This window comes from Megalobrama amblycephala, linkage group LG20 (assembly GCF_018812025.1).
Source record: "Megalobrama amblycephala isolate DHTTF-2021 linkage group LG20, ASM1881202v1, whole genome shotgun sequence".
Lineage (NCBI taxonomy): Eukaryota > Metazoa > Chordata > Actinopteri > Cypriniformes > Xenocyprididae > Megalobrama > Megalobrama amblycephala.
The window spans coordinates 27,834,013-27,845,016 of NC_063063.1; the positions used below are offsets into that span (position 1 = coordinate 27,834,013).

Sequence of the window (11,004 nt, forward strand, 5' to 3'; positions counted from 1 at the left end):
CCTTAGCAATGCTGAAAACTCCCTTGCATCATGATGGCAAGTTTTGCACTATTAAACACCACTCACATTTTCCTTTCACCTAGTTAATTATTAAACTTATTCATTAGGAAGAATCACTATACTTGTTAACTGCAAGTTTATATATGAGCAGAATAAATCCCAACACTTGACATTCATTTCTCCTCTGTTTCGAATGGAAATTAACCAAATAAATAAATAAATAAAGCCATTGCTTTTAGTTAACCACTATTTATTGTAATGGAGCTAAAGGTTGAGCACAAAGCCATAACCGTGGCATTTAACTTCTGTTTACGGTGCCTTTGTTACTTGCCATCAGTTAGAGCTGAACTAAATTAAACTGTATATTACTACTATAGCATTCTCCTCCTAAATGACATGTCCTTTTCTGGCCCTGACTTTGTTATTCTTTCTGGGTGCATCTGCTGACCTCATGACCACAATCATCACATCCAGCTCAAAACAATATGGCTGCGCTTACCATATAATCAAAGCAAGATTGACTATTGACTAGCGCTCTCTCGGTCGAATTGATTCATGTGGGCCTCTCCTCTATCTCCTAGGGTGCTTTATCTAAAGTTTTTAATCCCGCTTGTCGTCTATATTTGTGTTCTCTGACATCCTGAAAGAAAGAATTTAACCGCCAATTACCAGTGAAGCCATTCAATAGCACATTAAAGGGCGGGAGGTGATAGCATCTCATTTCCAATAGATGATTTGAGCTTGCCTGCAGCTTTGAGAGCACATTAGATGTGGTGGAAATGAGCAGTGTTTGACTTTCTAATTGTGAGTTTTCTAATTGGATGACAAAAATTTACACAGTAAACAATAATCAGCACTGAATCATCCACACATACTTTTTTAACTAAAACTTGCATGCATCTATAACATATGCCTTCATATTTTGGATAAAACTGAAAATGAGCAAACATACTGTATATATATATATTTTTTACTGTATATATACAGTATATATATTTTCTCTCAAAATCAATGGGTTTTTTTTTTTCAGCAAGGACCAATTAAATGAATCAAAAGTGACATTAAAGACATTTATAATGTTCAAATAAACATTTTAGATTTCAAATAATTTTGAACTTTCTATTAATCAAAGAATTCTGAAAAAAAAAAAAAAAAAAAAAAAAAAAAAAAAAAAATGTATCATGTACCATGGTTTCTTGATCACCAAATCAGCACATTAGAATGATTTCTGAAGGATCATGTGACACTAAATACTGGAGTAATGATGCTGAAAATTCAGCTTTGATCACAGGAATAAATTACATTTTAAAATATATTAAAATAGAAAACAGTTATTTTAAATTGCAATAATATTTCACAATTTTACTGTTTTTACTGTATTTTTATCAAATAAATTATACAAGCGCAATGAGCACAAGAGACCTCTTTCAGACAGACACACACACACACACACACACACACACACACACACACACACACACCTTACAGATCCAAACTTTTGTAGTATATAATGTTGTTTTTGATTAAATTGATTGATTAAAAAAAGATGAATTTTATTTGATGATTAGTTGGTTTGTGTCATCTAACTTCAAGCTGACACCCTCATGTTTGCTGCTCTTGCCACTGTGTAAATAATCAAGTTATATATACAAGTTATATATGTACTGCATAACAGAAATTACCCATATATAAAAATATTTTGTGGGGTTAAATGAGAAACACTAGATTCATCATCTCATCAGTCAAATTCCATCATGTCAGATATTGTAAGAAATAATTGCTGCCCAAATTCATTCATGACAGCAGGAAATATCAAGGAACAATAGATATATATATTAAAAGCAACCCTCCTCCACTATCTGTCAGAATATATTAACAAGATGCAGATTAAGGGCTGACATACAAAATAAAAAAAGTCTTGCTAACATGACCTAGAATGTCATGCATAAAACTTTGCATTACCTTCTTTAAATACAAGGCAGAATCTGCATATACACCCACAGCACTGGGTCATCGCTTGAGCATCAGTGCTGGAACAAACTGTTGATATGCACATCTATAACTCAATCTACTTTCTCATCTTTGTGGCTCCTTTTGTATCTCCACAAGGTAGCTGAGTATGAGTATATTTCATTTCTTTAAAATAACTTGCACTGATGAATCATGCACAATAAGACCCAAAACGTGTATTACGAAACGGCATTGAAGTACTCACAGTATGCGCTGACACCTCTTTGTATATTCATTTTATACATCTCCAAATGGGATATTTGTGTCTACAGTATTGAATGTCCCAAAAGGTGGTTCGTGAGAGATTGAAAGTGAAGTATCACTAACAGGCAATGCAGTAAAGCAAGACTAAGTCAATCTTTCTTGTCTTTTTTTCTTTCTCTTTCTGAATCGGTTCTCATGTCTCCTGTCTGGATGCATTAAGTCCTTGTACACCATCTAAAATGAACTCAGTCTGGCAACACTGATACTGTCTCTCGCCACAATTCCATTAAGCATTTCATCTCTAAAAACTCTCACCAAAGTCAAGGATATGCCCGCGTGCTCTTGAGAACTGTGCGAAACAAAATTCTTCATGGTTCCCCTGCAAAGTGCTACATTCGTCTTTATAAAGGCCAAATGTTCACAAATCTGGATGGACTGTATTATCAGAGCATGAGTCTGTCAGCGCTGACGGACAGGATTTACAAGAGCATGTTTGGGTGAAGGCTGTGAGGTGTCTAGTGATTTTCATCAAAATAAGCAGTATACTGTGGCCATGAATAGGTTGGGATGCATTGGTGGTGCTTGTGTGTGTGTGTGTGTGTGTAAGAGGTAGTGGAGTGTGGGGTGTTTCAGCACCAGCAAATAAGATAAAGGCACAGAGGTTCTGTTAGTATTTCAGCACCATGGACAGCGGCAATATGTTCCTTCTATTACTACAAATGAAGGAAAACCAACAGAATGTGTGTGTAACTACTTGAAGAGTTTACATGCATAATGTCAGATGTTACAAATGTTTCTGGCTTTAAAGTGAATGTGTTTGCAAACAATCTGACACATATCCAAGTTAAACAGATGTTCCTTGAATATGTAGAGCAGGATGTGACTTTAACTCTTAGGAATTGTCTGGTTTCATTCTTCCATCCTTTCTTTTATTCTTTCCTTTCATTCTTTTTTCTCCCTTCCATTTTCTTTATATCTTTCCTTCCATCATCTTTCTTTGTCTTTGTTTCCTTTTTTTTATTTCTGATTTTCTATAATTCTTAATTTCCTTCCATCCTTTTTTTCTATTCTTCCCTTGCTTCATTTTTCTGTGCTACTTTCTGTTACCTTCTTTTTATCTTTCCTTCTTTCTATCCTTCCTTTCTTTCCTCACTTCCTTCCTTCAGCACCTTTTCTCTGACTTTCATTTCCCCTTTGCTTTTCATTCCTTCATTTTTCATTTCCATTATTGCTTATTTTTCTTGTTTCCCTTTCCTTTTGAATTTTCCTTATTTATTTGTCTTTTTTGTCTTATTATTTTTTTTTACTTTTCATTCATTATTTTTTCTTTCCATTATTCCTTTCCCATTTCTCGTTTCTTCCTTCCTTCCTTTTCTCTTGTCTGTCTTCCTTCTTTCCATATTCCTTTCCTTCTTTTTCTCCGTCCATTTCTTTCCTTCCTTCCTGCCATTTCTTTCTTTCTTTCTTTCTTTCTTTCTTTCTTTCTTTCTTTCTTTCTTTCAATTTCTCTCTTTCTTTCCTTCCTTCCTTTTCATTTCTCTTGTCTGTAGACCTTCTTTCAATTTATCTTTCATTCCTCCCTTTTGCCTTCTTCCCTTCCGTTCCCTTCTTCCCTTCTGTTCCTTCCTTCCTTTTCTCTTGTCTGTCTTTCGTTATTTCTATTCCTCATTCAATCCTTTCTTTGTTCCTTTTGCCTTCCTTCCATTTCTCCTTCCTTCCTGTCTGTCTTTATTCTTTCATTTTCCTTCATTCCTTTGTTCCTTTTGCCATCTTTCCTTCAATTTCTCCTTCCTTCCTTCCTTTTCTCTTGTCTGTCTTCCTTCTTTCCATTCCTCATTCATTCCTTTCTTTGTTCCTTTTGCTTTCCTTCCTTCCTTTTCTCTTGTCTGTCTTTCGTTATTTCTATTCCTCATTCAATCCTTTCTTTGTTCCTTTTGCCTTCCTTCCATTTCTCCTTCCTTCCTGTCTGTCTTTATTCTTTCATTTTCCTTCATTCCTTTGTTCCTTTTGCCATCTTTCCTTCAATTTCTCCTTCCTTCCTTCCTTTTCTCTTGTCTGTCTTCCTTCTTTCCATTCCTCATTCCTTCCTTCCTTTGCTCCTTTTGCTTTCCTTCCTTCCTTTTCTCTTGTCTGTCTTTCTTTATTTCTATTCCTCATTCAAACCTTCCTTTGTTCCTTCCTTCTTCATTCCTTCCATCCTTTTATTTTGTCTGTCTTCCTTCTTTCCATTCCTCATTCATTCCTTCCTTTTTTCCTTTTGCTTTCCTTCCTTCCATTTCTTCCTCCCTCCCTCCCTCCCTCCCTCCCTGTCTGTCTTTATTCTTTTGTTTCTTTCATTCCTTCCTTTGTTCCTTCCTTCCATTTCTCTTGTCTGTCTTCATTCTTTCCATTTCTCTTGCCTTCCTTCCTTCCTTCCTTTCTCTTGCCTTCATCTCACTTTTCTTCCTTCTTTCTATCTTTCCATCCTATTTCTTTTTTTCCTTGACAAACACAAACTGTGCCTCTATTAACATTTAATGGTTCCTTGTAAAAACCCTCAAACAATGTCCACCTCTAATGAACACTAAATCCATCGCAAGGCACTCTGAATCTCTTTCTCTCTCCTACCGTCTGTCTCTATCCCTGAAAGCCTTTACACAATGTTCTCTCCACCTCATTCTCCAGGGATGCTCTCCATTATAGAGCCAAGATCCAAACAATACTGCACGCATGTCAAGCTCTATTTCTGCACAGTAAAAGGTGCCGGTGGTGTATTGTATTGCTCACAGCTGTTTTCTGATGAACAAGCTTCAGTCTAATATGAACAACTCATATAAAAAGGTAAGCCAAATCCCCTGTGTGTACTTTTTAATTGTACACCTACTAGACAAAATGCACCAGCAGCTCTAAACCTTCAAGCAATAAAAGCACTTTGAACAGAGACACTATGGACACTATGAACAGAAGTCATGAATTTACCAGTTTTGGGGTCGACGGAGAAGTACGGCTGTCCGTGCAAAACGCTGTACACCACCCGCGCACTGTTTCCATACGTAGGGTCATCTGCGTCTGTTGCTGTGACTTGAAAAACTGATGTACCTGCAGAAAGAGAGAATAAAGCATTGGTGCATGTGTTTGAAGGGCGGAATTATTGTACTTAATGCGTTTGTGTGGACGTACAATGTGTGGGAGAACAAAAATATCAAATTAAACAAAACACAAGTGGACTGTCCAAAACTATTCCTTAAACACTAGTGTAGACCTAAAATAAGTCCCTCAAACACCAGGAGGGTTTCTCCACTGTTTCTGCTCAGATTAAGTCAACAAAGATTAAAGACAGGCTGGAAATGCGGTTGTGTGCTTTGTAATCTCTCTCCGTGTCTTTTAAGTCCTCTCATTCCCTTCTTTGTCTTTGCTCATTTCAGCCATCCGCTTACAGTCTGTCTTTCTAGCATTCTTTTTTACCCCCCCTCCAGCTGACAGTAGATTCCTTGTGCTGGCTCGGGTCACATTTCTCATCTGCACTTGTTCTTGCTCACTTTCATCACAGCTCACCAGGTTCAATCCATCCATCTGCATTGTCTGGTGCTGACTTACTGCAAACACCACAAAACATTTAATGCAGTTTTGAGGGCTGAGGCGTAAAATAGGATTATGGAGGCAGAATCTTGAATTTCCTTTTTTATCTCTCTCAGTCTACTTGCAGTTTTAATTTGTCTCTCTCTCTCTACACACACAACATTTTTTTTTATTTTTGCCTTGTTTTCAAGTATTTTTATTCTAGTATACAGCAGATTTTTGTTCTGTGTTGTTGAATTGTATTGAAAAAAGAAGTTTGGGCTGGATAAAATAAAATAAAATATAAAATAAAATAAAAACACATATAAATCACAAATTCATTTTGTCATTTTCATTTTCCTAAAGAAAATGACATTTCGAGACGATTACTTGAGAAGAAAACTGTGTAAGATATTAGATTTTTTTCAAAACAAAACAAAACAGAAAGCATTTAAAGAACTCATAGTCATACAAGAGACAGCAACCCCAGAATGCACTCCAGTGGATGAAATCAGAGAAATAGGCAAAATCATTTTAAAATATATTTTGTTAAATACTGAAAGGCATCAAATTTATTTAGTGCAATTAAAAAATCATATAATCACATAGGAGGTTCAATGATAGGCAGCTCACTAGGTTTCAGAATAAAGCAACTAAAACTAAGAATGAAAATATATGGTATATTAATGATGTTTCTCATTCTATGCATAAATCTAACATACTTTAGTGAAGTATCTGCTTAAAGGGGACCTATTATACCTCTTTTACAAGATGCAATATAAGTCTCTGGTGTCCCCAGAATGTGTCTGTGAAGTTTCAGCTCAAAATAACCCACAGATCATTTATTATAGCTTGTCAAATTTGTCCCCATTTGGGTGTGAGAAAAAAACACACAGTTTTTGTGCGTGTCCCTTTAAATGCAAATGAGCTGCTGCCTCCAAAAGAGGGCAGAGCTTTAACAGCTTATACTTCAGTTGCTCAACAATAACAAAGCTGGAGAATCTCACGCAGCAAAATGATGATTCTCAGTAATGGTGTTCAGACTTACATTGTTCAAACCAGAGTCGACACTGATGGAGAGACTCAGGAAGAAGTTACAACTTTTAGAATGAAACTGGACGTTTCTGAATGGTTAGTGGATAAATTTATGTAGTTTCTGATGAAGTTGATTCAACTCATCGACTAGCATGTGTCGTCATGTTAATCTTTTGTGCAAATCCAGCGTTAAATTGACCCTTGTTTGTGAAGCAGTCCGGCGTAAAATGACGGCATGATAACAACACTCTACTACAACAACTTCCTCTTCTCTAAAGCAGCTCAACATGGCCTCACCCCCATTGTTGCGTGTTTCTGGGGGGAGGGTTTATGTAAATTTTGGGGTTTGTGATGTCACCAACCCGGGAAGAAGCTGTTTGATGTAGTCTTTAAAGCGGAACTCAGTAAGATTTGCGAAGCTCCCCCTACAGGTTCCGTCAGTGAATCACACTGTCGTAAATACTCCAAGCGCAGCTTGCAGCTAGGTGTACAACGGTACAACGGCAGTAGTTTTGCAAATACAGTACAAGAAATCTCGATGGAGGTGGGTAATTTTCAAAATTGTCTTATAAAGTCATAATATATACATTGTTTTTGAATTACCGTAAAGCATTTTGTCACTCTCGTGTGAACGTGAACATGAGGCGAGATTGTGTCGGGTCGGCGCAGCTCAACTTGCAAGTGCTGTTTTTTGGCGTAGACGTGCCAGAGGGGGTTAGTGCACGCCTCAAACACACCACTACAAGTCAATTAACCATCGTAAGGACTTAGAAAACTATTTATAATGGTAAAAAAAGTTACTTAGTTCTGCTTTAACTTTACAGATGTTGTTTATGCTTAGACAGCAACATTACACACTAACTATAGTTTAAAAAGTGAAATTGTAATTAAGTACCCCTTTAAAGCAAGAGAAAACTATTTGCTAATAAGGTTAAGAAAAATAAACTTATTTCAAGATATACTGTCTGAACAAAAGTCTCATTATCTTACACGATTTTGCTTCTTGTGTAAATTTATCTTGTTTTAATGATGTTTAAGTATTTCTATTAAAAAACAAGACCACAAGACTGATTTTCTGCAGTATTCTCTTGCGGTGAGACCCAGTCAGAGTAAAGTTGAAAAGCTGTGTTCTCCCACAAAGACTTTCAAAAGCTTTTCAATTACGGTCATCGCTCAGTGTAATGCACACGAGAGAGACAACGTTCACTGGTTTCTGCATACTGTAGTTCAACAGCATAAAGACCTGATAGCCGCAATTACTGTTACTGCTTCAGATAAGTGTAATTTTAGTTCTAATCCTGAAGCTTCAGTGGGTTAAAATGAGTTATCTCGTCCCTCTGTACTGTATCCAGCTCTCAGCTTCAGTAAAAACATTTCTATCAGAGTCTAGCAGCAGCTGGAAAGTTGCTGAAACAGCTTGTCTAGAATTTTCTGATGAGTGTGTCTCTGAGGGCCAGCAGATGAACCGTGTATGTGTGTGTGTGTGTGTGTGTGTGTGTGTGTGTGGAGGGAGTAATATTTCTGCACCACTAATAAAGATATTGAGTTTTTTTTTTACAAACTCCCAATCAAAATTGTACCCGTAAAAATAAATTATAGTAAAACTGCAACGCAAGCAGCGGCTACTAAGTGGGAAGCTGGGTAATATTTAGAATTCAATACTGATCTTCTGCTGTTTAACATGGCTATACACACTCAGCAGTCACTTTATTAGGTACCCCTGCTGAAAAGGACCAGCTTACACCAGCATGAATTTCCAAGGCTGGCTTTGGTGCAAATATTTTGACTTGTTTTCCTGTTAAAACTCCTTAAAACAAGATACACTTACAAGTCTTAAGATATTAAGACTTGCTTTCATAGATTGTATCATGAATAAAAGTCTTTTTTTTTTTTTTTTTGTCTTACTGTATAGGTGGATTTATTCACTTGTTTACATTTAAAAGATAAAGATAGAGTTTCTGAAAACTAATCTTATGCAGTGTTGCTTCAAGTACATTTATTTTTAGATATTTTAAAATGACACCAACATACTCATTAAAAATAGGATTTTTTTGCAAAAAATATATATTTTTTTCTTTATGTTATGTCTTTAAGGAATGCTAATATGTCTTTTATAAAGAAGCATGTCAACATTAATCAGGGAAATGTTTTTTTTTTTTTTTTTTTTTAATCAAAGTGATAAAATGTTATGTTGCAAAAATAAGTATGCCCTCCTGAAAGTTACACAACAAAACTAAATGCAAATTAGGTCATTTTTGATCAATAGGTGAGTATGTTGAAGCAAAACATTCTTTTCTCAACAATTAAAAGTGTAATATAGCCCATTGAATCACTCTGAGACTTAAATGCTGACAACAATGGAAAAACTTGGGAGAGAATTGCCGGAAGACTTATTTCTTTGCACAAAAGAGGACACGGGTACAAGAGGATTACCAAAGCAATATTTGAAGTGTAAAAATATAGCAAAAGTAACACAGACACTCAAAAATAATCGACTTGTGACAAAGCCCTTGAAACATAGGCCTTCACTTTAAGCTTTCTTTTTATGATTTTTTTGCAAAGAAAAGAGCAGGAGAAATACCAAGCAAGTGTCACAGAACTGGAAAAAGCTGTGAGAAGAGTGATTGCTTCATCTTACACAGTAAGACGTAATGTGCATTGTTGTTGTCCACACAGGAACTACTTACTGTAGCCAAAGCACAAAAAAACTCATTTAGTCTTTTCCAAGGCCCATATTAACAAAATATAGACTTCTGGTAATCCATACTTTGGACTCATGAGACCAAATCAATCATTTTGGATCTAACAGCATCCAAAATGTATGCCATTGCAAGGAGGAGGAGTACAGTGAGAAGTGCCTGGTTCCCACAGTGAAGCTCGGTGCTAGTAAAGTTCTTATATTGGGATGCTTGAGTGCTTAAGGAGTGGGACAATTGTGCTTAATCAGTGGTGTAATAAATTCACACACACAAATGTGTGATGTAACACAAAATCTTGATGCTACCTTCTCCTTATTCCCTGCACTGTTGGGCACTTTTTCAGCTTGACTGCAGTGACTCTATACATTCCCCCAATTAAGGTGAAAATCCTTCAGTTAGACAAGTATTTCCCCTGACCTTAAAGGAGTTAGTTCACCCAAAAAAATGAAAATTCTGTCATTAATTACTTGCCTTTCATGTCGTTCCAAACCCGTAAGACTTTCATTCATCTTCGGAACACAAATGAAGATCTTGTTTGATTAAATCTGCGAGCTTTTTGTCCCTCCATAGACAGCTATGCAACTGACAATTTGACACTTCAAAAAGTTCATAAAGAGATCATAAAACTAATCCATATGAATTGAGTGGTTTAGTCTAAATTCTCTGAAGAGACTCAATCGTTTTATATGGTGAATGGATTGAATTTCAGCTTTTGTTCATATATAAACATTGATCAGCAAACATAAACAGAAGCTCAACCGAACAAACCTCTTGCAGAAGCTCAAAGTGCTGCACACGATAACATATGAGAATGAACCTCATTGGATCTCGCACTTCAAGCAAACATGCTTGAGCTTCCGTTTACTACAACTGAAGATGAGCTGATGAATGTTTATATGTGAATAGCAGCCTAAATTCAATCTGTTCAGCATATAAAGTGGTCATGTCTCTTCATTCAATTCATATGGATTAGTTTTATCTCTTTATGAACCCTATGAAGTGTCAAAGTGTCAGTTGCATAGGAAGGGACAGAAAGCTCTCAGATTTCATCAAAAAGATCTTCATTTGTGTTCACAAGATGAATCCATCCATCCATCCATCCATCCATCCATCCATCCATCCATATTTAATAGCCAGCAAAGACCCTTCCTAATACACACTTCAGAATGACCAGAGGATTATGTAGTAGTGGACACAATGTATACATGATATGTATGATAAGTATTGACTATTATAGGATGTATATGTTTGCAGTAATGGTCCTCTCACAGTCCTCATTATCAGACCCTCTAGTTTCTCAGAGCTGAAAGGTTTGGCTCGTATCCAATAAATTCAAACGCTAAGAGACAAACAATCAACACACAATTAGATCCAGAACGCACTCAAACGCACAGGGAATATTGACAGCAGTGGACTAGTGCTGCGTGGGGACATGAGTGTTACTGTCCAGACGGGCTCAGTCTGCTCAAAGACGCTTACAGATAAACGCCTCCAAACACTCAGCCTCAGAAATAAGAGG

General features: G+C 36.4%; 1 protein-coding gene across 7 annotated transcripts in view; it reads right to left on the reverse strand.

Annotated features, from left to right (window-relative positions):
• Positions 1-11,004, reverse strand: part of LOC125255269 (cadherin-18) — a 265,912-nt gene that overhangs the window by 56,070 nt on the left and 198,838 nt on the right. For all 7 annotated transcript variants that reach the window (XM_048170339.1, XM_048170341.1, XM_048170335.1 and 4 more), the window contains one exon: positions 5,173-5,292. In XM_048170339.1, coding sequence (XP_048026296.1) covers positions 5,173-5,292 — 120 coding nt within the window. The remainder of the gene's footprint in view (positions 1-5,172; positions 5,293-11,004) is intronic.